The sequence below is a fragment of the Penicillium macrosclerotiorum genome (genome assembly GCF_028827735.1).
Source record: "Penicillium macrosclerotiorum strain IBT 26536 chromosome Unknown utg000011l_segment0_segment0, whole genome shotgun sequence".
In the NCBI taxonomy this organism is placed as follows: domain Eukaryota; kingdom Fungi; phylum Ascomycota; class Eurotiomycetes; order Eurotiales; family Aspergillaceae; genus Penicillium; species Penicillium macrosclerotiorum.
The window spans coordinates 1,090,325-1,117,660 of NW_026643090.1; the positions used below are offsets into that span (position 1 = coordinate 1,090,325).

General features: G+C 49.3%; 9 protein-coding genes across 9 annotated transcripts; 6 read left to right on the forward strand and 3 right to left on the reverse strand.

Annotated features, from left to right (window-relative positions):
• Nucleotides 1-795: 795 nt before the first annotated feature.
• On the reverse strand, nt 796-2,882 carry N7462_011354 (prephenate dehydrogenase (NADP(+)); the record flags this gene model as incomplete). The annotated part of the gene is made up of 7 exons (XM_057083068.1): nt 796-951; nt 1,027-1,158; nt 1,225-1,824; nt 1,891-2,039; nt 2,155-2,266; nt 2,319-2,379; nt 2,788-2,882. 7 exons carry the CDS (start codon nt 2,880-2,882, stop codon nt 796-798), a joined length of 1,305 nt encoding a protein of 434 aa, XP_056928423.1.
• Nucleotides 2,883-3,335: 453 nt separating this feature from the next.
• N7462_011355 (40S ribosomal protein uS11) lies at nt 3,336-4,012 on the forward strand (the record flags this gene model as incomplete). Its single annotated transcript, XM_057083069.1, has 3 exons — nt 3,336-3,399; nt 3,484-3,556; nt 3,700-4,012. 3 exons carry the CDS (start codon nt 3,336-3,338, stop codon nt 4,010-4,012), a joined length of 450 nt encoding a protein of 149 aa, XP_056928424.1.
• A 2,206-nt stretch (nt 4,013-6,218) lies between these two features.
• N7462_011356 (AAR2 splicing factor family protein) lies at nt 6,219-7,664 on the forward strand (the record flags this gene model as incomplete). Its single annotated transcript, XM_057083070.1, has 1 exon — nt 6,219-7,664. The coding sequence occupies one exon, from the start codon at nt 6,219-6,221 to the stop codon at nt 7,662-7,664; it is 1,446 nt and encodes a 481-aa protein (XP_056928425.1).
• A 323-nt stretch (nt 7,665-7,987) lies between these two features.
• N7462_011357 (branched-chain amino acid aminotransferase, cytosolic) lies at nt 7,988-9,336 on the reverse strand (the record flags this gene model as incomplete). Its single annotated transcript, XM_057083071.1, has 3 exons — nt 7,988-8,161; nt 8,231-8,841; nt 8,922-9,336. 3 exons carry the CDS (start codon nt 9,334-9,336, stop codon nt 7,988-7,990), a joined length of 1,200 nt encoding a protein of 399 aa, XP_056928426.1.
• A 3,473-nt stretch (nt 9,337-12,809) lies between these two features.
• N7462_011358 (uncharacterized protein) lies at nt 12,810-13,546 on the forward strand (the record flags this gene model as incomplete). Its single annotated transcript, XM_057083072.1, has 2 exons — nt 12,810-12,828; nt 12,906-13,546. The coding sequence occupies 2 exons, from the start codon at nt 12,810-12,812 to the stop codon at nt 13,544-13,546; spliced, it is 660 nt and encodes a 219-aa protein (XP_056928427.1).
• A 3,928-nt stretch (nt 13,547-17,474) lies between these two features.
• On the forward strand, nt 17,475-19,701 carry N7462_011359 (putative C6 transcription factor; the record flags this gene model as incomplete). The annotated part of the gene is made up of 5 exons (XM_057083073.1): nt 17,475-17,561; nt 17,647-18,354; nt 18,413-18,564; nt 18,862-19,155; nt 19,257-19,701. 5 exons carry the CDS (start codon nt 17,475-17,477, stop codon nt 19,699-19,701), a joined length of 1,686 nt encoding a protein of 561 aa, XP_056928428.1.
• A 1,581-nt stretch (nt 19,702-21,282) lies between these two features.
• N7462_011360 (putative eukaryotic translation initiation factor 3 subunit EifCl) lies at nt 21,283-22,913 on the forward strand (the record flags this gene model as incomplete). The annotated part of the gene is made up of 2 exons (XM_057083074.1): nt 21,283-21,588; nt 21,792-22,913. The coding sequence occupies 2 exons, from the start codon at nt 21,283-21,285 to the stop codon at nt 22,911-22,913; spliced, it is 1,428 nt and encodes a 475-aa protein (XP_056928429.1).
• A 1,109-nt stretch (nt 22,914-24,022) lies between these two features.
• N7462_011361 (HesB/IscA family protein) lies at nt 24,023-25,155 on the reverse strand (the record flags this gene model as incomplete). The annotated part of the gene is made up of 2 exons (XM_057083075.1): nt 24,023-24,394; nt 24,829-25,155. The coding sequence occupies 2 exons, from the start codon at nt 25,153-25,155 to the stop codon at nt 24,023-24,025; spliced, it is 699 nt and encodes a 232-aa protein (XP_056928430.1).
• Nucleotides 25,156-25,909: 754 nt separating this feature from the next.
• Nucleotides 25,910-27,079, forward strand: bna5-1 (kynureninase; the record flags this gene model as incomplete). The annotated part of the gene is made up of 3 exons (XM_057083076.1): nt 25,910-26,059; nt 26,125-26,508; nt 26,651-27,079. 3 exons carry the CDS (start codon nt 25,910-25,912, stop codon nt 27,077-27,079), a joined length of 963 nt encoding a protein of 320 aa, XP_056928431.1.
• Nucleotides 27,080-27,336: the final 257 nt, after the last annotated feature.

Here is a 27,336-nt window from a genome sequence, read left to right on the forward strand (position 1 = left end):
AGAGCTCCATTTAGCCACAGAGGCTGTCTATCACCTGTCACGAATATGTAGAATATTGCGGGGCCGCATTGAGGTTGGGGGAGGAGGTGAAGTCGGGGAGCAAGGGCTCCGGCTGTTGTCTGGGGAAGCGTAGGGGAGGAGGGAGGGGAAGGGCTCCGCAGTCACGGGTTGCGCTCCTAGTGATCAGTGAGCGACAGCTGCCATCACAACTGACCTGCAGTCAACAAGGGAATAGGACAAGTAGTAAAGGCGATCTGCACGAATAGTCGATTGTCCCACTCACTTCGGTTCAACTCGATCGCGGCGGAGCAACACATGATGACTAAGCCATACACTCGAGGCATTGAGTCGGGAGCTGTGCACTTCTATTTGTTAGTGCTCAAGAAAGAAATGGGAAGACCATCGGATGAATTCTCAATACCGAAGGCCATCGAATAATTACTCTGCGTCCTCTATGTTTGACGACTCATATTGCGGAAGACGCTGGCAAGATAGAAACTATGTCTTAATTTATAAAATCCAGTCAAAAAGTAAATATTGAATGGCCGGTTTAACAAAGGAGATATATAATTTGTAACCATTGATGCTCTTATGTTATCCATTAATCTTGCTCATAGTACATTGGGGCATTCTCAAGAGTATAACAGAGGAATCGTAAAAGAATCTTCTGGGTACGGTCAGGCGGTGCATCCTCCAGCCTGCGTTAATTTGATTTTCTTGTTCGTTTCCACAGAGGCATCATACACTGGCCATAATACATTCATACACCAGAACCTATTGTACACCTTGTATTGTTCAAGGTTGATTGGTGGTTTTCTCCAAGATCGTCTTCATCATCTCGTTTCCAAGCTTGGCAGCTTCCGGGAATTGGGGTGCGAAGTACTGAGCAATCCGTTCAAATCGGTCCCTGTAGGACTCAAAATCTCCGAAGGAGACACAGTCAGACCACGCCTACGAAAAATCAGTATGTTGAACAAAGGATGTAACTAGGCGAATCAAATGCTCGTATTTTTTTTGTAGACTCACCCGAGCAGCAAATGTAAACTCTAGGTCATCGGAGCGGAAGGTATTATCGTCAATGGCGGTATCCAGAGCTTCGTCGAGGAGCTCAGGGTTGCGGAACAAGTACTCGGTGACTCCCAGCCAGAGACGAAAGAGCTATGAAAGTTTTCTTGTTAGGCGAAATCGACCTTACCGAAGCTTTTTGTTCTTTGGTTCACGTACCGGCGTGGAGCAAATCATATGGTCGTAAGGTACGATACCAAGCTTAGACCAGCAGTCGACAATGGCAAGCAAGCTTAGATGACTATTCGGTGGAGACATCTCACGCGAGCGATTGGAAAGAGAAAATCGATCGAGTACCTCGTCCTTCAGCAACAGATCTTGTCCCTCGGTGTCCTTTTTGAAAACAGCGGCACCGGCCGCCTTCACTCGGCGCTTGAGCTCGTCCCGATGTCCTCCGATCATGAGCTTATAAAGTTCTGTCACCGACTCGGCGTACTGTCGAATCTGCTGCTTCGCAGCCGGGTTGAGGATTGCCAGACCGGCATAGACATGCCACTTATTCGAATAGATACGGAGGGTGATGTTGATTTTGACGTTCTCGATGCCACCCACCCAGCGAGAGATCTCCCAGGGAAATTGATTATTGGCCTGCCATGCAGTCCCCATACTCAAGAAGGCAGCGTGGGTGACTGCCTGTGTGTCGGCGGTGATACGATCGTGCATCTCACCAGTGAGATAGACATGTTTGGACCCGAAGGACGACAGAATACCGTCGACAAATCGGAGGCTTTCGTCAGACGCTCGGTGCTGAATTAAGACCTAAAAATGAGACGCGGTGTCAACGCCAGAACTGGTCTGATAAGAATCGGGCTTGGGATCGAGTACCAGAGGCTGGCCTTTGGGGTTCACTTTGGGCCCATGTAACGAATGGCAGGATACGATCTCTACGTCGGCCGGCAGGTGTTTTTCGAATGCTGCAAGTTCCGGGGCTTTGCAGGAGGTTTGGCCACCCACGATGGCGCCAACCTTAGTAGCTTTAGATTTGGATTCCAGTCAGAACAGATGGACTTTCAAGGTGTACTTGGGGATCTCCATGGCACCGCGCCGCAATGGTTTAGGGCTGGATGTTCAGTGGGTCGCGAAACATACATGGCCCGTACTGCGCCACGACTCGGTCGATGACGCCGGCTTCTACACTGTAAAGAATGAAATCGCTAAGTCTGGAAACGAGATGGCCATTGGGTAAAATGGTGACCAGGGGCTATATACGATGAGTATCTGGGGGTATATTAGGACGCCCGCAGGAGACGTACTTGAGAAGCGAACTCTTGGGTCAGAGATTCAAAGTTCTCAGGCATGTCACACGCGTTAATCCTTGGGAAGAACAAAAGGCCAGGTTAGTGACGAGTGATCACAACTTTACCCATCCATAGTCCATGTTGGGAAAAAAGTATATAGCAGACTATCGGAAATCACTCATTAGCACTGAGTCACCAGGAGCAATTGTAGCGAGGAGAATCAAAAGAAGAGTTTTCCATGGTAGTCAGACAAAAAAAGTAAGGTAGCGAGGGTTTCACATCACTGACAGCCCAGCAGCCGACCACCGACCAGAATGGTTTAGGCAGTACAACCACCGAGCCATACTCGAGCCAAATGCACTCAAGTCATCATGTTGAGGGGGACGGGAAAAGCAAAAGGACGGAAGCACAAGACAAAAGAAGCTTACCTAGTTGCTCGCATGGAATCCACGAGGACAGAAAACGGGAATGGCTGAAAATTTACCTCCATCCGGCGTCGCTCAGACGCTGAGCATACATCTTGCCCATATCACCCATCCCGATGATGCCAATCGAGGCATCTTGCTTAGTGCGTCCCATTCTGACAATGACTCAGGCCCACAGCTTGCGCCGGGCACCACGGAGCTGTCACAGACACGTTATAGAGGGTTAGTACAATCGTTCAATCTGTCTTTGCGGTGGCCTGGCTGACCCGGAGTACTCCGAATCAATCGAGGATGGAAAGATCACTTGTAGTGCTTGAAAAGACATGAAAGTAAGCCGTCGCAGAAAATTTAAATAGACGAGCGGAGCTTCCTCCTCACCGCCTTCCGGGCCGACTCTTGCACCGCGATTTTGCCCGTTTTTGCCCGCTTGGGGTTCTTTCGGGCCTCAGGCTCTCACTCGCTTGCCCGAGCACCTGCGCTGTCCAATCACAGTCCACGGGTGCGCTAGGGCACACACCCACTTTTTCAATCTTTGATCCTCGACCAGTGCGACTTTTCCTTCTTCTTTTCCATATTCCATCCACGACAAACCCCATCCACAATCGCAATGGCTCCCCCCAAGAAGGCTCCCGCCAAGGAGAACGTCTCCCTCGGCCCCCTCGCCGGTGACGGTATGTTCGAATGCTCGATGTTCTTCTTGGAAAATTCACGATGATGAGAATGCACCGAATCTAACAAACTGGGACATGGAACAGGCAAGCTCGTTTTCGGCGTTGCCCGCATCTTCGCCTCCTTCAACGACACCTTCGTCCACGTCACCGATCTCAGGTTTGTCTCTCGTCTCTGACTCCGATCCCAATGTTTTCGCGCTCGGCGAGCCCGATTCTTGCGGCACCCGAACCAAGACTGCAGCTGGAGGGTCATTTTCGGAGAAGTCTTAGATGGTGTTGACTAACATTTCTTGCAAATAGTGGTCGTGAAACCATCGTCCGTGTCACCGGTGGTATGAAGGTCAAGGCTGACCGTGACGAGTCCTCCCCCTACGCTGCCATGCTGGCTGCCCAGGATGTTGCTGCCCGCTGCAAGGAGCTCGGCATCACCGCCCTGCACATCAAGATCCGTGCCACTGGTGGTAACGGCACCAAGACCCCTGGTCCCGGTGCCCAGTCTGCCCTCCGTGCCCTTGCCCGTGCCGGTATGCGCATTGGCCGCATTGAGGACGTGACCCCCACCCCCTCCGACTCTACTCGTCGCAAGGGTGGTCGCCGTGGTCGCCGTCTGTAGACGTGTGCGAGCTTGGTCTTATCTCACTGCGAATTCATTGCGCGGCTGGATTGGCGGAGCCCGGCAGGATCTACCTGCTTTTGTGGATGGAATAAACGCGAAGAACGGCCCTTATTGCCTGGTCTTCAGATATTTTCATGCCCTGAAAAGTTCATGCTTGATTGGGTTATTGAACTAGTTTTCGTTGACTGAATCAATAACCATTTCTGAGTATATATTCGTTCCCGCCCACTGTAGTCTTACTTCCCATCCTTGTATGACTGCTTCAGTCTTGTCATAGGGGCCGTAGTTATGACGTGTTTTGTGAAACTGCACATCGTAGAGTTGTTCTCTAAATCGCCTTCAACAAACACACGAGGGAAACTGGTGCAAGTGTGGAGGCTTTGGGTTTTCTGTACACTACGGCCCGAGAACAAAGCCGAGTGTTGCGCTACCACGTGAGAAACGCTAAAATGTATGACGTGCAATAAATCTTCGCAACCACCACCTCAGACGCGCATTGACGATGTGCATGCTCTTATTGTCTTTCTCATCATGATTATGGTTCCTAGACATTTTTCTTTATGGTAGAAATGGCCCTTCCAAGTAATGAAAACAACCAATTTTCACCGTTGCTATCCACCGTACCCAAGCCTATTAATAACAAGGTCTGGAATTGGCACTCGACAATTCTAGCGATCAAAGTTCTGAAGAAGATCCGGTCACGATATGGAGACGTTCTCATGCTGACAGACAAACTATGTGTGAAGTACGGGCGCCATGTGCATTTATCGGAAGCTTCAACAATGCTTTTCTTGTCGCGACATACACATTTACCAGTACCGAAAATTCATGTGCATTTACTCATTCTGGGTCGACCTACATTGCGATAGAAAGGATTCAGGGGGATATTATTAGCAGTGGCTGGGTCTACCGAAGTGAGGAGTCAAAGGCAAAACTTTTTTCACAAGTGGGAAATCTTGTATCGAGATGCGGGAGCTCCAGCCTCCGCAAGGAATAGAGGTTGCTTCTGTTGATAGCGGATCGCTCTTTGATAGCTGTATACCAGGCTATTCCTTGCGCTTTGGTCCGTTTAGGACCGTCCAGAACTTCTATCAGCATCTTTGAATAGATATGGAGTTTAATCCCAGGCTTTACCCTCAAATTCAGAACCTTATCTAGCAACAACAAAGCAGATCTTTGCCTTTGGTGTTCACTCATAGCGATCTCAGCAGCCTGAAAATTCTTGCTCGTGGAGATAATATTGTTGGTATTATTGATTGGGAAATAGCTGGTCGGTATCCATCATATTAGGAACACACTACTGCCAACCAAGTCAATCCTCAGAACCCTTTTTGGGCTAAGGAGATTGATAATTTCCTACTACCAATGCCTGAAGAGCTGGCGATAGAATGGATCTGCCAAGAGCATTTTGGAGATTTTTGAATAAGCCTGTCCTAGTAACTCATACGATGATTTCCTTATGAACCATCAAGTCGTAATTTGGAAGCTTTCTCGTATCAAATTTGCTTTGGCCATCAATCGGGTGCTGGTCTTTCTTCCGTTGACGATAATCCATCGCACATTGCGCACTCTGATCCATTCAATGACACTTGTCTCTAAGGATTTGATATCTGCCTTGAGGCCTTCAAGAGCCTCCTCCACCTAGGAGACGCAATTCCATTGTGTCAACATCTTAGGCCCTCGGATGCAAAGCCCCCTCAATTGAAAGATCTAATTAGTGCCATAAAAGATTGACATAGACATATCATCCTTTTGTTATGACACGGAGGCTGCATCAACTAGCTCCTCTGGTTGGACTGATTATTCTCTAAACACTTCATTGACTTGGCCAATGGTATAGGATTGGCGCCTCTTCAACCAAGTGTGGGGAGCTATCGCGGGGCCGATAAGAAGAATGAGCTGCGCAGTTTCCTGCACAACCTTGAAGCGACACCATCGGCCACGCCTCGCAATCCCTGCTCCCAGGAGCAAAAATCTCACATAATAGTCCTTGCAACCATCAGCCTGAGATACGAAGCGCTCTATTCCAGCAATCGATCAGTTGCACAGGGCTGCGGTCCCTGCCGCACAAGTTTTCAACCCCATCAAACCCCGCCAGCCAGCGCATCCCTGCCACCACGACGACGCTTTCTAGATCTTCCCGGTATCTCAGGATTCACCGGACCTGAAGTGCACCTCGGTGGGGCTGGGCTGCTCAAACATAATGCCTTCGCCGCTTCAGCCGTCGCCGACCATCCTCCTTCCAGACCTACCCCCGAAGACCCTTGTCGGCATTGATCTGATCACTTTTTCGTCGACAGCCAATTTTCATGGGATCCGAGATCTCCCGGTCGGATGGCACTTCTTATACACAGGCACCACAGAGAGCCTGTCTCTTCGCTGTGGCGCATGGTTCTACGTGGGAGATATCCGTGCCACTGGACATGGAGACAGCAACACAGCCCTTGTGGTGGCGCAAGAGTCGAAGATCGGGCCGCAGATCTATATTTGGAAATGGAACGCCGGCATTGAGTCCCTAGCCTCATTGAAAAGCGGTAGTGATGCAGATTGCCAGGAGGCGATGCGCCATAAAGCCAACCTAGGTGCGGTCTGGCAGCGCGGCGGCTTGTTTCGGTATCGCAGTCGCGTGTCCGCGGCCATGCTGTCCAACAAGCCAGGTTCAACACCAGCTGAGACGACTATTGCGGAGGAGGACGAAGAGTCTGAGCAGATTGGGCGCCGGGATTGGCGACAGCTGACAGATCGGATTTCTCCCGATATTCTTTCGCGCATACTTGGAGATTGTGAAATGGATGTGGATGGCCACCCGCGCTGGACGGTGACTTCAGCCAGTACCGCAAATCGTGATGCCGATCATATTCCTGGAGTGGACTCGCCGGCTGAGGTGCCCCAGGAAACCCAAGCGCCTGCGGAAGAGCAAGAAAGAGAGTTTCAATTTCTCCCGGTTGATTTGAAGAGAACCTGGCGTGAAGGGGCCATTGGAAGAGAACGGACAGAGGGCGCTCAGGACAGGTCCTGGGCTCTAGCAGACTTGATCATCCGATATTCCAGTCGGGTCTCAGGTGAAATTACCGTTGATGAGCAGACAGGCGAGGCGCAGTTGCTCGGGGAACTGCAATTTACATTCTTGGTGGTGTTAACACTGATGAACTTCTCCTGCCTTCAGCAATGGAAGCGCTTGCTGGAGCTTATCTTGACATGCCGCCGAGCGATCGTGGACAGGGAGGCTTTTATAGCCGAAGCTCTTCGCATCCTTTTGCGACAATTACAACGATGCGATGATGTTGAAGGTGGTCTCTTCGAGATCGATGGAGACGAAGGCGGAGAGTTTCTGCGCCAATTATTAATTAAGGTCCGGCGGTCCGTTGATGAGGTTGTTGAGATAGGAGCCTCATCGATGGTGAGAGATGAGCTTAACAAGCTGAAAGCATGGGTAAAGGAGGAATACGACTGGGAGCTACAGCGAGAATCCATTGTCAGACGTGGTATGCTCCGATTGGAAGATGGCGAGGAGGTTGAAATGGAGCTAGATGACAATGATGAAGATGAGGAGACGGGTGAATATGCCCCAGTCGTAGTTGACTTGGAGGAGCATGATGCATTGTCCGAAGACGAAGAAGCCTCGGATTTAGAGGACATGAGATACTAAAACATACTATCCCATTTTGTTCTTAAATTAAGGACGACCTATTTTGCGGAATAATAATGACACAAATTACTAGATGATGGTTTTCCTTCCTTGCGAATCCTACTTTAATCAATACACGGAGGAAGCTTCAAAACTACGCAAAGTTTCTTAACGCGACTCAACACGCTATTCGTGCTCTCTTTGAATTCATGAAGAGAAACAAAAATCTATATACACCGAAGCTCATCTATTCTAGAGTTCGTAAGGAATCATCAAGATATACCGCTCGCGAGAAAAGATCAAACTACAATGATCTATTTCGCCACGCCTGGTATCGCCGCTCTCTATTTCTCCTCGTCCTCAACCACGTATGCCCACTCATGCTCTTCTTTGCCAAACATAATGTCTCCCAGCCAAGACTTGAATTGGGCAGCGTACCCGGCCGGCTCACCGTCCTTGCCAAGGGTGCTGATATCGGTGTCGTGATTACGAATCATGGCCACAGGCGTGATGAAGTACTAAATAACAGGTGAGTCAGGAACAAAGCCATTTTAGAAGCAAGGCCATCAATGTCAGTTTAGACTTACAGCAGTGCCTGAAACAAAAGACTCTACAATGCGGCCCTGTTGGGCAGCCTTCTCAATCTCGGCGATGGTGATAGTTCGCTCGACGACCTGCAACGGGGCCAGCTTGCCGACAAAATGCTCGGACAAACGTTCACGAGCCAACTCCAACACGCTCCGGCGAGTCACACCAGGCAGAATGAGCTGGTTCTCTAACGGGGCCGTGACCAGCTCTAGACGACCGGTGTCACCGTTGTGCCAAACAATGAAAAAGTTGCTGGCACCAGCCTCGGTGACCTGGCGGTCCTCGCCAAAGAGCCATAGGATCTGATCGAAGCCGAGCGCCTGGGCCTGGCCATGAGCCTGCAGGGACGGACCATAGTTGGCACCCAGCTTGGCGTAGCCGAAGCCACCAGGCCAGGCACGAACGGTATCGGGGTGAGATGCAAAGAGCTTCAAGCCCTTCTTCGGGGCCTCATTGGTGTCCTTCTTCATCTTGGTCATGTCGGGCCAGGGCACGGCAATGATGAACAGGAGAGCCTCCTTAGGGACCTGCACGCCCAGGTGTGGTCCGTTGCCAATGACAGTAGGACGAATGTAGAGGAACGAGCCGGGACGATCCTCGGGAAGCCAGCCTATATGCTCTTATTAGTAACGAGAAGGGCCTCGGCGAATTTCAATGACCAGATAGAACTGGATGTTGCCTATCACTTACGGGGGCCATCAATTTGCATCAGTTTCGCCACGAGCTTTTTCACCTCGTCAGTCTTGAAGCCGGGCAGGGAGGATCGCTGGGAGGAAGAGTTCAGACGCTCGCCATTGCAGTCCGGGCGAAACAGGCGCAATTTACCGTCATATCCACGGTACACCTTCATCCCCTCAAAGCACTCGGTAGCATAGTGCAGACATGAGGCTGTGGGCGGGATGCTCAAGTTCTGAAACGGCTTCACCTCGGGAGTCTCCCAACCGTTAGTGTCTGTCCATCGGACCGTGACCATGTGGTCAGTGCAGTAGGAGTGGCTGAGCTCCTCGGGCGAGCCAGGAAGAGGAACATCCCGGAGGTTGGAGGACCGAGTGATCTTGAAGTTGGAGGCGTCAAGCTCGGCGAGGTTGGGAGAGATGGAGCCCATTTTTGGATATGTCTTTTAGATGGGGGGCAGTTGATATAGCGTGATTGAATTGAAGATAGCGCAAATAAAGTCTTTATTCCCCTCTTCTTGAGACTGAGGGAAATGGCAAGACGGTCTAGAGATGTGAGTCACTCGGGTCGATGAATCGAGGCCCAGGGGTCGCAACAATTGGGGTTTCCGAATAAGCGAATATAATAGATGTGTAGCAAATCCGGTCTTTCCGGGATCTCTAGAGGATAAATAGGAGTTACAGAGTGGAATTGAGGGTGTCTTGGTCTTATTATATGCTGTATCGGTTTGCCCCGGGCTCCTATTTCCTTAATCAGTCGGAGCCGAGAAAAGTTTTTTTTTTTCGCTCGGGATGGGTTTTGCCATCGAGCTCCCGCCAATTGATTCCATCGGGGATGTTGATTCCGAACGCTTTACTGACAAAGTATCTTGCATGTCACACCAAAACGCGGTTGCTCCCATCTAGAACCCTGTGCAACCCAATGCATATCGTTCTATGCAACATCTCGTAAATAAAGCAGCGGGGATGCTGATAACCAGTTTATCAGAAAGGCTCCACCTCGCGGGGGGTAAATGCCGATGGTAACCGGAACGGGACCGGCACATAAGATAACCAACGAATCAATTCCTAAAAGGGTTGAAAGCAGCTTCGGGAGTGGAGAATAGTAGGTGCACGCGGCAGGCTGATGTGGTATTTTTCACCCATTCTTCATCGAGATACGACGAAGTGACAGATGTCCAGGCAGAGGCGACAGAGTGCGATTAAAATTTGGCATCAACGGGGATGTTGCTTGTTTCAACATAAATTGGGAATTTTGGAAATCTAAATCGAATCCATAAGCGATTTGCTTCTTGCTCAGTGGATGATGTGCATAAAAGTTAAGCACGGTATTCCCATTGCGTGACCTATCTGTCAATGAATACTAGTATGGATGCCCAGACGGGTAAGAGAGTTAAGAATTGTTCATGCAGTCAAAGTCTGAATTAGTTCATCCACATCTGATTGAAGAGTGCTGATTTATGCATTGAGGTGGTATCAATGAAGCCCCAGGGGTGTCACATCGATGAAACAATGGGGATCTGGTCATCACCAGATGTTTCAGGATAGGTCTTCTTTAACCAATTGAAGACTCAACAAATCATAATGGCTAACTTACAAGCATCTAACTGCATTGTATGACTCAAATCATTGATTATTTGAAAAGTCACTGCTGATTCTTAACCAGTAAGGGAGGAAGCCTATCAAAGTACGAATCATTCTAGGCCTATTAATGTAAGATTCCAATATTCGCCATGAAAGAAATTCATTCAATATACTAAGAAGGGTAACTTACCAACCTATGAATAGGATCTTAATGCTAACAACATCTTGATCAATAGAATGATGAGCTTGATGACTCACTCAATATAGCCTGAGTATACATTAAGAAGACTCCGGCTGGACAAGGCCGTGTGCTTCTACAGAACATGCAGTCTTTTCCTAAAGTAGTGGCAATAGCGCCAAGTCACATGCTATTGGGTATACTTAAGTGTTCCCACACTTTGACCAGAACACCATTTCCACCTCTTGTTAGAGAACCCTCCCATATGCATGTGCTCAGCTGCACTGAGTCTATTCAAGATTGGACCTCTGCACATTGTACCTAATAGTTGTTATTGATTTTTAACCTGATCAATGGGCATTCTGCCCTAAGAAGAGAGTGAATAGCGGAAATATTACCGAGATCTATTTATACGACTCATCTTCATATACCTGGTTGTTAACATAATTGTAGATGTTAGTAGAAATATAGCTCAAGTTCCACGAAGGATTAGCTAATTAGGCTACTGTCTTTCAGGCAGTAAACCAATCTTATGTGTAAGTATATATATGGGATGCTTACCTGGCTCCTATAAATCAAGTAGGATGCAGCGGAAAACAAAGCTTATAGGAATTGATCTCCGGCTAATTTAAGACATCTTTAAAGTAAGGGTCCGTCAGCTTTGTGCGCAGCCTCACTGTCATCGTACGAACAGCTAAGCAATTTCCGATCGAATAGGCAAGAGTGATCAGACTCCGTGTCCCTAGAACTGTTCAGTTGGTCAGTCAGTTGATATCCGGAAGAAAGCTTAGCATTGCAGTCAGTAACCGGTGATAACTGAATACCTCATTACCTTGGGATTTAGGCCAAAAAGACGTCAACATACTTGAGTTTGATAAAGGTGAGTGTTGCTCAGACCCATGGTCCCTATAAAGAGAATTTTTTCTCGGGTAAAGTGTGGCGACCATGTTGGTCAGGGGAGCTACAGGTGTCTCTAATGTTACACGCGGTCTTTTCAGTGTCAATTTCCCGGGTTCCCATATTAAAGTTGTCCAAAGAACTTACAATAATATGCTCAATAAAGTAATATTTAATGATCTGGCAATCACTAGTATGAAAATAGGACAAGGAATTGGCAAAATGTTCTAGTTAGCGCTACCCTTTCTCTTGAACAGTATCTTTGTGAACGAACGCCTTTGTTCAGCCAACGCAAACTGCCGAGCCATCAAATGTTTGGCCACTCTCACTATATCAGACCTACTAATTTGTCTTGGAATCAAGTGAGAGATAATGCCGCTTTTCAACTTGCCTACCATTCCCCATCGAATATTTAAGGAGCATTTTCTCCTTCGCTGTATCTTCTTCTTCTCCCTCAACCTGATCCTTAATCTGCCCGTCATGGCACCCTTCACGCGTGCCTACATCCGTGGGAGTTTTGAGATATCCCCTACACCTCAGACCCAAGCTAACACCCTAACACCATGGTGGCCTTCCTTTCAACCAACTCCTCCGCCTTTGATGATGCCCGACTGGAATCCGCCTAAGTTACCAGCCTGGACGATTTCGTACCCGGAATCGACGCAATCAAGTTACAGGCCGTGGAAGACCGTCGAGTCCCCGTTTCAAAAGGTAATTGTTGAAGCTAACAAGATCACCCGAAAGATTCAGGAGCGCGTACACAGGTCAGAGACCCCGTATAGTTATGGTCAAATTAAAGATCCTCTGAGAGCCTGTGCTTACCTAAAGCAGCTTTTTCCACAACCCCCAATACAGCGACGTGCAATTGATTTGCAGGGACACGATTTTCTTAGCTCACAAGATCATCATCTGTCCTTTATCAGGCTACTTCAACGCTGCATTAAATGGAAAATTCAAGGTACGAGTGATGAAAATGTGTTGCGTTTTCTTTCTATTTCTTCTTTTCTTCATTCTTTTGCAATTAAGTTTGGAAACCTAGAGCTCATGAGGGTCTTTAGGAAAATTTTGGTCATATCACTCTTTGCGGCCGAGATTCGATCTTTGTTGAGAAGATTCTAGAGTTTCTATACACAGGGAACTACACGTTGGATCCAGGCAAGTACAGACGAGCTTTTGAGCTTTTAAACCCCCTCGTCGACAATGGAGTTGGCGCAAAGAAATCCACTAATCTCTTACACAGAACATATGGCAGTGGAATTTAATGGTATGTATTTAGAAGAGGATTTCAAGGGCAACGAGGTTAAAAAAAAATCTAATAACATTTTATGACCTATTCTCCAGACTATGCAGACTTCGAAGAGCCCGACATCGATATCAAGTCTGATCCCAAACTTCTCAATTCAGCCTGTGAATTGATGACCGCCCCCTTTACATCCTTCAAAAAGATTAACAGCTCACGAAAGACGTCTGCGAGGAGCGCATCTCCCGGAAATACCATCTGCTCCAATCTAGCGTATCACCACCTTCGTATCTTCGCCGAAGCAGACTACTTCGTAATCGACGAGCTCCGCGACATGGCTGAGGCGAACTTCCACAACGCCTTCCAGGAGCTCCTCTTCAGGGAGCTCAAAGCTGCGTCCGCGTGGGACCACACGCCCCGACTAAGCTTCGGCATGGTCATGCGCGAGCTCTATTCACGGCGCGCCAACTACCGCAAGCTTAAAGAAATAGCGCTGGAGCTAGTGATGAACAATCTACCCGAGCTCCGGCGGACAGTGTTGAAATCACCCCTCGAGGGTTGCTTCTTTATGGGGTCGCACCCGGATTTCGCCGCCGATCTGGCTTGGATGCTTATGGAAAAGGTGTTTCCGACGGAATATGGTGACCGTTTCTATCCTTCTCTCCTGCCACAACAATTTTCATCATGGGGGCGATACGTGAGGGAGCAGAGAATTGAGGACCAAGGAACCGTGCTGCGGTGAATTGTCTAGTGCAAGAAAGGTTCGGCGGGAAAAGGAAGGAGGCCGAAGCTATTATGGGCAAAGAAATAGGCCCAAGACAAGTTGTTTTATCTAGATTAAAAGATGGCACTAAGTGCCTGGACGTGGTGGGTGGAGACCCGGCGCGAGATAGTTATCAACGATAATACAAATTGTGGATAAAAAAATTAATGCAGAAAGGAGAGATCGAGTGAGCCAAAAGAACCCCCTGAGGACGAACGGTAGCTGTTTCTAACAGGTCGACTTGCAGCACTTTTTGATTTTGATTCTTATTGACTTCAAGGGAGCCATCGGGTGTCTCGATTGAGAACGTCCTTCGCAAGCATTGTCCCCCACCAATGATGCGCTTTAGTATCACTAAATCGAGATCAATGCATGGCTGCCAAGGCGCAGCGTCCAGTCAGAGGCGGGCGCAAAGGGCAGGCGTAATGCGCCAGGAGAGGAAATTGGAGAATCTCCGAGGAGGAGGACATGGGAGGACTAGGGAGGAATCATTGGGCATCGACTCAAGTTTCTCTAAAGAAAACCCGATAGGGCATTTGACCTCTCAGGCTATGGACTTACGAAGCCGTCCGCACGCCTCCGAGGCCCCTGGAACTGCCGTAGTTAACCAGGTGCAGCACGGCTACCAGGTTCAGCCCTGCCTTCCCCACTTCATTCTGGAATTACGAAAGAAAAGGGAGGAGGGGAGTCACCACGGTATCGCAGTCACACCGTTTGGGGATGGACTTCTACTTCCTCGAAAGCTCTAATTCGATTGAGTTTCTTTTCTTTTCTTTTTATTTTTAGGGGACGGGAGTTGTCTCTTCCTAGCAAAAGTCATGGGAAGCGCCGATAGGAGGCAGATTTGCCGTCATTGAGATAAAGTCTGTATAGTTTAGATTGCATCTCCTCAATCGAGAGGGTCAGTGCTTGGATCGTGAAAAGCAGGCGCATGCCAGGGAGTTGCAGCAAGTTTTAAATTGAGATGGACGGAAAAGATACCCTTGAAGCGAACTAAGCAAAAGTACCACCATTCGCGCATGCATCTCTACTATTTTGAGACACTCAGCTCTCCCATCGGGAGGGTGGGAAGTTCTATGCATCTATGCACGAAGACCCAATGAAAGTCGGTGAGACAAATCCGGCTGTTTTATCCGAGCCAGTAATCGGGTGGGGTTGACATCGGGTTGGGGGCAGGGTGGTTGACTTGCCATCCAATGCCGCCTCCAATCTCGGCTCTTGTCTCACCTCCTCTCCAGCGGACAGATGCAGCTGGGGATCTGCGATAATGATGATATTGATGCAGATTTTCTGGTTGCTATTCAGACCAGCCCTTCCCATGACCCAAGATGCGGCACTTCATGCGCCTGTTAGAGGGGGACGACAGGGTATTTTGGGTCTTCGACACATGCAATAACGGTCTGTCTCATTCTTGCATCGATACTAGTGACAAAAAGAAAATGCCATTGCATAATCGTGAACTGTCCTTTTTCAGCTGCACGGTGAAGCACTTAGGATCTGGGCCGTGTGTCCGGTGTTGATCAACCAGGGCCACTGCAAAGGAACATCTGTAGTTCTGGTTCTCCCCGTCCTGCATGACAATAGGCCTTTGAATCCTCGGGGAGAGATGTATTTCATCGATGAACGAGGGGGTCTGACAAAGCGTTGACAGGGGGCGAGGGCTACCAAATGACCAAGCACAAACGCAGGGAGCGAAAGGGCGCAGATGCAACAATGTGTCAGAGTTGGAGGAAAACCCAACTGACAAAGGATCAAATTGATGCCGGCACCTGCATGATAGACTTTCTCAGTGGGGATACAAACATTTCAGGATCACAGTGGTTGACGCCTGTCACTCTTGATAAACCCTTGATACTAATGCATGCTGTCTGTGTCGCCAGCCGTCGACCTCCAGATAGATACCATATCAACTGTAGCCTGATAATCGCTTCCTCATTGGATGGCTCGCTTCCGGCCAATCAATCGCGATGGAGGTGGGCAAAAAGCAAACCGACCGGCAGGTCCACGATTTTGGGAGGAACTTCCAAGAACGTGATGGACATCTAGGATAAAGTCAACATGATGTATCATATGGCGAATATTTCAGCTCCCCTCAACTGACCACCACGATGTCGATCAAAGTGTGGAAATACGAAGTTTGGCCCTGCCCGAAGGAACGTTACGATGGATAAGCGGAGGGCGTAGGACGTCGGAATCTGCCGAACACATCGAAGCCCGGGAGAAATCTTTTGCATACCTTTGATTCTTTGTTCCCTGGTTTCGTCCGCGTATCCTATGAAACATTTTATGTAGCAAGCTAGCTTGTGGTCGTTTCCGTCAACCAGGACCGTGGGAGATACTTGTCACATACTCCAGACAAGAGAAATCTTCCCTCTCGTTTCAACCAGAAGGCGATGGGCAGTTTGATCACATCTTGCCGCATTACCGGGGTTCATCTCGATGGCATCATCTGGCACTTACCATGCCGCGTATAGCGATGTATGCACCGAGATTACAAACTGCCCCCTGGTAGCCTCACTCCGAGTGAGTGGAGTAGCAATCCGATGTATTGGATACCGAGTGGACGGTCAATCCTACTGTAGGCAGAATCCAGTCTGTGCGGAAGTCAGTAGCGGCCAATCGAAGCCGCGGAATGGAATTCTTGTTACAAGGGCACCATAACAGGAAAGGAATTGTGGAGACTGATATCACCTAGCATCCATTCTGCATAGCTGGGTTTTCATTACGTCGGGAGTGCTGCTCGGGTGCCCCAGGAGGGCTCAGAGTCGGCAAACGACAGTTGTTGGCTTGGAAGAGCAGCGACCCCTTCTGGAATTTATGTGGCGTCCATTTTGCTCCTGAGATCCCATCCTTACGGCGTTGTTCGGAAAAAAGACATACTATGCATAATTCAGCTCCAATATCCATGACACGCGTGCATGACATTGGGCATCGTCTGGTGCTTTTCAAACTTGCAGCGCTCCTCAGTGATTGTTTCGGTAAAGTATTATCATCGGTTCGTGGGGCCGTTCAAGTGGCTAAGGCGAGTGAGGGCCCGGTGCAAGGAGCATGTAAAAACGAATATCCAATAGCTACCAACGAATATATTGCAATTGAAACATGGTATTGTGCCGGCAATGCGGGAGTTTCCACCGGGGGCATAGCGGTCACGTCGTAGGGCCCGGCAACGCTCCGATTTTACTCCTGTTTTCGACGCAAGTCCCACGCCGACCTCCAAGAATACCCTAGATCCAGCCGACCCTGGTCTCGTTCCAATCCCTTCCCTGCAGCCAAAGGTGTAAGATTGGCTGTCGATTCGTCGCCTTCCCCTCAAGTCAATCGTGGCGTTCAATCCTGAGCAATTGGGGCCACGGGGCCACCCTCGTTGTGCGACAGCAAGCCCTTGTGTTTGTTAGATGTCGTGGACCCCCTCAATTATTCCTTGTCGCGTGCAGATCAATTTCAATGCCTTTCAGGCAAATTCATATCGATTGCTAGTCGAGTTCCACCCGCGAGTACTTAACACAGCAAACGAGCCACAGCAGCCATACCTCTGTTCGACCAAACATGATCATCGAATACCGTTCGGGGCGCTAGGAGTCGAAAGGAATATGAAGATTTCGTTAGACGGCGGTATGTGCCATATATTCGACCACGCAAAACCGCCTCGCAATGACCCGCGTGGTCTCTGTTGCCCTGGGGCTAGGCGCTGCTTGGAAGAGCAAGTCCTGAACGAAGCTGACCCTCGTTCTCATCCACAGCTTTGCACCACAACGACCAATTGAATCGAGGTGAACTCTGAGTACTGGATAGGATAGCATTGTCTGGAGCCCACATATGCGTGGATTTGGTTGCTTGGCAGCCAGCCCAAAAGATGAGCCAGCACAACTCCAGACCATTCCCTCCTCTAGCACCCGGGCCATCCCGTATGTTGACCTCCAACACTTCGATCGCCGTCAATCGGCCAAAGAAAAACTCCACAGCGTGTCTTGCATGCAAGGCTGCAAAGCGAAAGGTAAGCTGCACAACTTCAATCAGTCCGGCCATGCCCTAGCTCTGCTAGGATTAGTGAGATCACACTTTCGATTCAAACTTCTCAGCAACTGATATCTGTCGTCCTTCAAAAAAAGTGCTCCGGGCCACCGTCCCCATGCCAGGCCTGTGTTGGGGCAGGTGCCGAAAGCGATTGTGAATTCGACCCAAGCCGAGACCTGCGCCGTAAAATCGCTGTGAAACGCACAATACGAGAGTTGTCGGACTTCAAAGACATCCTGAACAATTTGGTTGCCAAAATTCGATCGGCACCGCAGGAGAAGGTTGATAAAATCATCGATTTGATTCGAGAAGACGCATCATTGGAAGAAATAGCCCATGCGGTGGGTAGTTCTGTGACGCAATTCACGGATTCAGGCACTTCATCAACAGCAGGTCAATCGACAGAGCGGGAGGATGGAAGCAAATATCTGGAAACGTCTCCTATGGAACGCTTCGAAGGAACGCTGGATCGCACCTCCGCTTCCCCAGAGCATGCCACCGAGTCGCTGAAGGCCGCATCTGACCCGTACGCACGAGTGAGCTTGGAAAGCCTCTGTGATATCCCCATTTTTAAAGTACCGGCCAAGCCTTGGACCAACGTCACCGCTAGCAACGACCTTGTGTCGAATTTGATTTCCTTGTACTTCACGTGGGATCATCCATGCTCGCAGTTCCTCGACCAGCATGTTTTCCTTGACCACATGAAACGGGGAAATTTGAAGTCGGAATTCTGCTCCCCCTTCTTAGTCAATAGCATGTTGGCGATGGCAAGCGTATGAGAGCCTAAGACTTAGTCCCTACTATACCAAGCTTGTTTTTAACCAACAATAGGCCTACTCCGATAGTCCTGACGTTCTTTCTGACCCTGATGACGCCTTCTCTCGTGGGCAAAAATTTCTGCAAGAGGCTGAAAGGTTGTGGAAAACTCAAGATGGAGATTTGACATTGACAAATATCCAGGCACTTCTCATGATGTCTTGCGTGTATGTGGTAAACTATCCGCAAGACCTTTGAACACCTTTGACAGAAGGCTAACTGATTCGACAGATATTCAAGTCAAGGAAATAAAAGCCGAGCTTGGTGGTTGGTTCGACAAGCAGTGCAATTAGCACAGGACATGGATCTCTTCGTTCTTCCAAGGCTATCCTATTCAACCAATGAACCAATGACACCCACCAGACAACGCGTGTGTACCATTACTGCATGGGGGTTTTCAGCGTGAACTTGGAGCTGTCCATGACGCTGAACAAATGCTCAAACTTGACACGACCTGTATCCAGGATCGAAAATGGAGGCGACAGTGACGTCAACTGGGCTCCATACCCACGACCAAGTCAAGTCGATTATGCCTCAAAGCCGACCCAGCTACCTCTGCTCAGACAGAGTCTTGTCCATTTGATGAGCATCGCAGTGCACATTCAGGAACTTCTTTGCGACGAAGAGTTACGCGAGAACAACTTTCACTTAGTGAAAAAAGCAGAGCAACCGTATAATCAGTTGACGGAGTGGCTTAAGTATTGGCCTGATGCATCTCAGGTTGGCGAAGATCCCGTTCCACACCTGCTCATAGTCCGGTAAGACCACTGCGGCGCTGAGTTGTGGCTGTCCTTGCGCGTTGCTTCTCTCTCTCTTCCCCTTTCTTTATCTTTTCAACCCATGCTGATGGTATGCACAGTATCAAGTATCGCCAAGTCATCATGAACCTCCTTGAGAATTTGATCAATCGAAATCAGCAGGGAATGAGGGCGAAGCTTTTCCAGGGCATGTGGATTGAGCAGGCAAAAGAAATAGCTGCATGTCTTCGTAGTCACCGCCTGTCTTATGGACTCAAATATCTTCCTACTGGTGTGGTTGATGTTGTCCAGACGAGCCTGAGGCATTTCGTGGATCTGCTGGATGGGGCTGTCCAGTCGCAGCACGCTTTCATCGAGCTTTGTCGGTTTGGCGGAGCGATTAGTCGGAGGTCCAAACCCACCGCCGTTGTTATCCACCACATCCAACGGGTGGCTCAAATGGGAGTTGTAACACTGCCGCTTGAGGCACTCGCTATCCTAGATGAATCTGCAGTTCGCAAAGGATCAGAGCCATGGCATGGCGCCTTGTTCGAGCCTCGGGACTGAAAAACCGAAAGGGAGTGATGGGATTGATGCGACCGATATGGTTGCTGATTGTCCTACGAATGAAGAGCCGGTGCAAAGGTGAGTATTGTGTGAACGAATGCGATTGACGCTTCCGGAAGTACCCTCGTGCTAATCGATGTTGACGGCGCTGACGTGTGTGAACATCGTCAACTCGAGGGAAGATGGTCCGCCGTACCTTAGCAGGGAGTCGCGTTCTGTCCGAGCACCAGCCTCTCTGCCCTGGAGTGGTTGGTTAGCGCGATTAATTCTCTCACGGCCGGCAGTCGACAAAGGTTGTTTCATTCCAACATCAGGGAATAGGTACTGAGTTGGCGAGCTGAAGTAGCTAGATGAGTGGCTCACCGACTTGGGAGGAGCCCGAGGAGATGATCCTAAGAGATAAGCGGTGGCATTATTGACGGTGTGCTGGTACGTGGATGTTGCCACAGGTCAGGTCCCCTGTCTTGTCTATAGCATAGGGATTCAGGTCTAAAGGAGAGAGGAGAAGGAGAAATCCTCCACATTCTCGGGCTTATTTCGTGGATCTCTCTTAATACAACGAGCTCTGCTAGTATCATTCAGATCTCTCAGTTGCTCGTCCCGTAAGAAAGAAGGCAAGCATGGCCTCTGAAGGCGAGGGATAGAGGGTCGCGGGCCGCCACCCACCGGTGCAGCCCGCCGCCTAAACAGGACCCCCAAGCATCAACCCTCCAGCTTCCGGCTTCCAGATTCTCACCGAGGTACTCCAGGCGAAGCAGGGGCTACTTCCTCAGAAAACGATGTAAAAAGGATGTAAAGTGAAATCAAAAAAATAAACCCGATCCACGCTTTCAAAAGACTTCAATGTTCATCGATTCAGAATAACGGTCGAGGCCATACCTAATTTTTGTGTCCAAGACACGAGACTATCATCCGAGCCTACTGTGCTACCAGCGATGCGAAAATATTATGAATAGACCAGTGTTTATTTGATCACAATCAGATTATGTGGGTAGAAGGTCATGTAGTCCAACCACCAAGATGGCTCTACCATGACTTCTGAGGACGCTTGCTCTCATTTCCATTACTGACTTAACACTTTATGCCGCTCCTGTTCCAAATCCAAATGAGTAGTTTAAACTACAAGCTCTAGGAGCCAATCAAACTGGTGCCGAAACCCAAGGGAAGTGGAAAGTAGCGTAAAAGCCCAGAGCTACTAATCAGAAATAGTGTGAAATAACCAACATACTGGCTGTCTCTCAGTAGTCAAGAAAACAAAGAGTAAATTGGCGTCATTTCATATAATGATTTTATACAATTATATACGCTTAGCTGGAGCAGAACTCCAGTTCATTCAAGTTTCAACTTGAAGGAAGTTGTGCATCTGTTGCTGAGTCAGCCCCGTCTTTATGCGCAGATAAGATAAGCACAACACCGAAGCGAAAACCCTCAAAATTCGACTTCTTTTGGCAAATCCCACACGCCGCCGACGGACGTGCACCCCCACCCACCACCCTCTCTTCCGCCCTTGCCGTCATCTCGGCGCAAGAAAAAAAACTCCCATCCGATCTCTCCGTTCTTGCCGATCCTATCCCACCCAAAATGTCTTACGATGACCGCGCCAATGCGCGCCCTAACCTGAATGACGAGTCTGATGTCGAGGAGGAGGCTCTGGTCAACGACTACCGTGAACAGGTCAACTACGAAGATGGCATGAGTGAGCTGGACCGGACAACATCTCTCGGTGGCTCGCAGGCCCAGGACCTGCAGGCACAACTCGCCGCTGCTGCTACCCCGCTGGAATACCAGGCGACCCTCGAGACCAAATTCGCCAGTTATGACAACTACTGCAGCCTGTTTCACTACATCCTGAACTCGGAAGGTCCCGTCGATCTGGAGGTTCCCTCGGTAGGTGCTCCGACGATGTCCTCTCCATTCCCTTGGTCGGTTAGATTGTGTCGATGGCGGAGGGAAAACAATGGAAATTGAAGAGTGGCTTTTGTGAAATCGACGGAACTCGACCAAGAAAGAAAGAACAAAACAAAAAAGAGATGAAGATCACACGCATTTATTGTTACACGGAGACTAATATTTTCAATGCTCTTTCATAGTACTACTGGGCCTGGGATGTCATTGACGAGTTCATCTATCAATTCGAATCGTTCTGCCGTTACCGCAACCGAGTTGCCCGCAGTGGCTCCAACGAGGAGGAGGCCCAGCTGCTCCGCGAGAACCCCAACACCTGGGGGTGCTATTCCGTGCTGAACGTCCTGTACTCACTCATCCAACGCTCCCAGATCAACGAGCAGCTGGCCGCCATGAAGCGGAGTGAAGACCCTGTGGCCTTCGCTGGCGAGTACGGCTCCCGCCCTCTCTACAAGATGCTGGGATACTTTTCCATCATCGGCCTGCTGCGTGTGCACTGTTTGCTCGGTGACTTCAGCCTTGCCCTGAAGACCCTCGATGATATCGAGATGAACAAGAAGGCCATGTTCGCCCGGGTGATGGCCGCCCACTTCACCACCTACTACTATGTGGGTTTCTCCTACATGATGATGCGCCGCTACGCCGACGCCATCCGCATGTTCAGCCACATCTTGGTGTATGTGTCACGGACGAAGAATTTCCAGAAGGGCGGCAACAACTATGATGCCATTGCCAAGAAGAACGACCAGATGTATGCCCTCATCGCCATCTGCGTTGCCCTGCACCCCACCCGTCTGGATGACACCATCCACTCCGCCGTGCGCGAAAAGTACGGCGAGCAGTTCCACCGCATGCAGCATGGCGGCCCCGAGGCCCTGCCCGTCTTCGAGGAGCTTTTCCGCTCCGCCTGCCCCAAGTTCATCAGCCCCACCCCTCCGGACTTCGAGAACCCGGCTTACAATGTCGACCCTGTCGACCACCACACCGCCATCTTCATGGATGAGGTCAAGAACACCCTCTTTAACCCCACCATCCGTTCCTACCTGAAGCTCTACACCACCATGGACCTGAAGAAGCTCGCTGGCTTCCTCGAAGTGGAGCCTGAACAGCTCCGCTCCTGGCTGCTTGTGAACAAGCAGCGCAGCCGCCAGATCCGCTGGGTCGAGGGTGGCCTACTGGAGGGTGATGCTGTCATCGCCAATGATCTTGACTACGCCCTTGAGGACGACCTGATCCACGTTAGTGAGACCAAGGCCGGCCGTCGCCTGGTGGACTGGTACCTGCGCAACCTTGCCCGTGTCTACTAAAGTGGTGCACAAGACACATAGAGCCTTCCCCACCTGGGATAGGTATCACCCCATGCATACCCATCTCATGGTATGTTCTGCAGGTGCTCGGGGAGGGTCAAAAAGGTGGAGAATGGCACTGACTCCACCCGCGCAAGAAAGAGCAGTACATGACTTGAGATGAATATTTTTCTTTCATATTCCTACCCACTTCCCCCTTCTATTTCCATTTCCCCTATTGTCTACATTGCTTCTCCTGTTCCTGGTTCTTTCTATACTACGATTCCTTTTCCTTTTTCTTTGCTGTTCTGTCCCTGGTCCTTTTTTGGTTTCATGGACTCCATGTGGATGCAAAATCAAGTCGGGCTATCGCGATATCTTTGGAGGGCGTACGAGACTCACATTTGCCCCGGTCTGCTGTTCTGCTTTTTCTTTCCTAGGCATGTGATTTGATTCACTCGAAAGGAGTGCTGTGTGAGTTAGATTAAGAAAAAAAAGAGGGAGAGACTTGATGAAATGCATAGATTTATGATGTTCTTTCCCCCTGCCATCGACTATATATATATAAATACCGAGGTGCTAGAACGACTTGAATCCTTCTTCAGATACAAAGCACAGAAATCCCTGTTTCGAAAAGGGTATTTTCCGGCTCAGGACAAGATAGTGGCAGTGGAGCAGTGCTTAAATGACCTGCCTAGTAACTTGAAAGGATGCCAAAAACAACTTTCCGGAGGCTACCTCTTCCTATCTCTCCTCATTTCACTCTACTCTAGTCCCCTCTATATCAGTATCTATAAGGCTTGTGTTTGTTTTGCTCAGGCTGTTGGCCATCTAATGAATCCTTTAACACCTTGAGACTCAAAGGTAAACAAGACGAATTTATGCATATGCCTGCGTCTTGATTGTCGATTGATCATGTGCAACACCTAATTAGCTTCCCAAGAAATTCTCAATCACCAACTAACACAGAAAGATTGCATGGGTCTTGGGGTCGTAGATAGGCTTCAGAGAGAAGAGGGTATAAAATGCAAATTAATCTATCGGCCCGATGAGAGGTATGGTATTTGTACAGGGCAAAGGGAGAAGAAACGTGAGTTGGCCTTCAAATCAATGCAGTCTCCAGGCTAAAATCAATCCATCACATCAAAGCTCGTTCCACAGCCACAGTTACTGGTTGCGCGGGGATTATCGACAATCTTGAACTGACTTCCAATAAGTTCAGTGGTGTAGTCAACTGTACTGCCGGATAACAGCTCCAACGAGGGCTCGTCCATGATGACCTTGGCTTCGCCAGCGACCCCCGTGGATCCTTCTGAAGCCTCGGCCTCGCCCTCGAAAATGGTGTCCTCTTCCAGATCAATTTTGCTTGCCGACTCTAAAGACATCATGTATTGGAATCCATGGCATCCGCCACTGGTAACGGTGATGCGCAGGTGGTGGTAGGGGTTTTCTTCTTTCATGGCGGAGGGAGAGGAGGATGGATCAGTGATTTCTCGAAGGCGCTGTTTGATGATTAGTATCCGAACTGTACTTTGGGAAATCCATTGATAACAAGAGCTTAAAAAGGATCAAGAAAGAGAAAGGGCAAGAATAAAAAGATTAAACCAAAAACATACAACAGCAGGGATTCGCTGGTGGTCACCCACCCAACTACTAACCTGCCGGCGTGTGGCTTAAGTACGGCTGAGCGGACGGGAAGCCCTGTTCTCCACACCCTGTGGTCGTATGTACTAGACCACACTTTCAGGTGGCCTAAGCAGAAAGGATAAGTTGGTTCTCAGTTCTCTTCTAGAGTTTCTGATCATCACCATACTTCCATTGCAGCGTAGGAAGGTCTCACAGGGCTTCCATCATCCACCAGCACTTTCTATCGATCACAAACAGACAAACGAGCCAACCAACAATAGGACCATGCGAGGGAGTATTGTTAACGTACCTCCACAGCGCGCGGAGAGATATTGATCATGAGCGCCTCGCCGTCATCTCCGGTTCTCGGATTCTGGGTAACTTTCGTAGCCGGGCGCGCGGGCGAGGAGGAGAAGCGAGCATATTGCTGAACAAAGGGCGACCGGAGGGAATAGTGTCGCAAGTGTGTGGAGGAATAGCGAGATGCTTTGGCTGTAGCTGTAACATTTCGGCGGGCAGCGAGTTCGCCGGCGGGCGATGCCGATAGGCGCAAAGCGGGTCGAGAAGTTGAGAAGAACCGCTGGCATGGCTGCGAGAGCTGCTTGGCAGCAGCAGCAGGGTGAATGGATCGAACCATGCTTCTAAGTTGACTGTGAGGCAAGGCGGACGAGAGTTTGCAAAAGATGCTTCGATTATTGTATCGTCCCATCCGATGCCCGCGGGTTAGTCAGTTCGGAAGAGGCATGATTGGTCAGCGTGAGCGGAGGGATATGGCAGAATACTGAAGAGGTAACGGATCGGAGTTTGGCGGGGAAGACAGTTTAAGTCTACTGGATTCAAATTTGTCTGATGAGAGAAAGTCCGTAATCCGAAACTCTCGGGTTATCTTCTAATATTTGAATATATCTTTCTGGGCTACCTCGTTGGACACTTTTCGATATGGGTTCGCTGCAACATCTCCGCGATATCAAGTCTGGCCCCCGCTTCCCTACCAGAATGATATCAGAGCGTATACGAAGGAGTATGCCGAAGCTCTCGACGCTCAAGACCCCCTTCACAAATTCCGCGCAGAGTTCATCATTCCTTCCAAACAGGATTTAAAGAGAAATACTCTGGCGCTTAGCGAAGGTGCGTGCTTGGATTGCTCACCCAACCCGTCTGGATGTGGCCACAAAATTTTAATTCGATAATTAGACCACGATGAGGAGGCTGATAGCAGATCCATTTATCTCTGCGGAAACTCCTTGGGTGTACAGCCCCGTAGTACCAAGCACTTTGTTGAACAATACCTCCGCACCTGGGCGACAAAAGGTGTGACTGGACATTTTGTGCCCCATGAAGATCAACTTCTGCCGCCATTTGTGGATGTGGATACGGCCGGATCCAGATTAATGGCTCCTGTTGTTGGTGGTCTACAGAGTGAAGTTGCTGTAATGGGAACTCTCACTGCCAACCTTCATCTGCTTATGGCTAGCTTCTACTGTCCCACTCCAGAGAAGTATAAGATCATCCTGGAGGGCAAGGCGTTCCCTAGTGATCATGTCTGTGACATCATCCTTCTTGAGTTCACTTTGAAATATTTGTGCTGACTTGATATGAATTCCAGTATGCCATTGAGTCTCAGATCCGTCACCATAATCTGGACCCCGAAAAGGCCATGGTCTTGATTGAGCCGGAGAATCTAGATCGACCCATTCTCAGCACGGACCAAATCCTGAAAGTGATTGATGATCATGCTTCAAGCACTGCTTTGATTCTTCTATCTGCAATTCAATTCTATACCGGGCAATACTTTGATATCCAAAAGATCACGGCCCATGCTCACTCAAGAGGCGTTTTGATTGGTTGGGATTGTGCTCATGCCGCAGGGAATGTCGATCTGCAGTTACATGACTGGGATGTGGATTTTGCAGCCTGGTGTAGTTACAAATACCTCAACAGCGGTCCTGGCGCTATTGCTGCATTGTTCGTCCACGAGCGCCATGGCAGTGTTGACGAGAGAAGCCTCCGCCCTCGCTTTTCGGGTTGGTGGGGTGGGGACCTGAAGACTCGTTTTAACATGGACAACAGTATGGGATCTATGCTATTCATGATAAAAGTAGAGCTGACACGGTTTAGAATTTGTCCCACAGCCTGGTGCCGCTGGGTTCCAACTCTCGAACCCGTCCGTCTTGGACATCAACGCCGTGGTTGCCTCTCTCGAAATTTTCAACCGTGCGACAATGAAGCAAATTCGGCAGAAATCGTTGAATATCACAGGTTACTTGGAACATTTACTACTGAAATACCCGCTGGATGCCCCAACAGAGGACAAACCTTATACGCTTATTACCCCTTCCAATCCAGCCGAGAGAGGCGCACAGTTGAGCCTCCGGCTCCAACCCGGTCTATTGGATCACGTCCTCCATCATCTGGAAGTGAATGGCGTGGTGATTGATGAACGAAAGCCGGATGTGATTCGAGTGGCGCCCGCTCCATTGTATAACACTTACGCCGATGTATGGGAGTTCTGTCAGATTTTCCTAGAAGCATGCCGAGAAGCAGTCAAGGCGAGAGGTTAGATCCTTGTATATTAGTACCAAGAACATAAATAACTCTAATTTTTGAAGATGCACTCGTCTCCCTGGACGGGTTGTCCTTGATTTACTGGTCTACTGGTCTATAAGCTCGGAGTAGTGCAGAGTAAGATTTCAAGATAAGCAGAAATGAAGGCCAGAACACACGTGCGGAATACCATATTGAGGTACAGCAAAATCCCCGACTCTTTTATCTCTTCGAAGCAAGTTCGGCAACCTGCACTGATTGCCGAAGCTCAGTA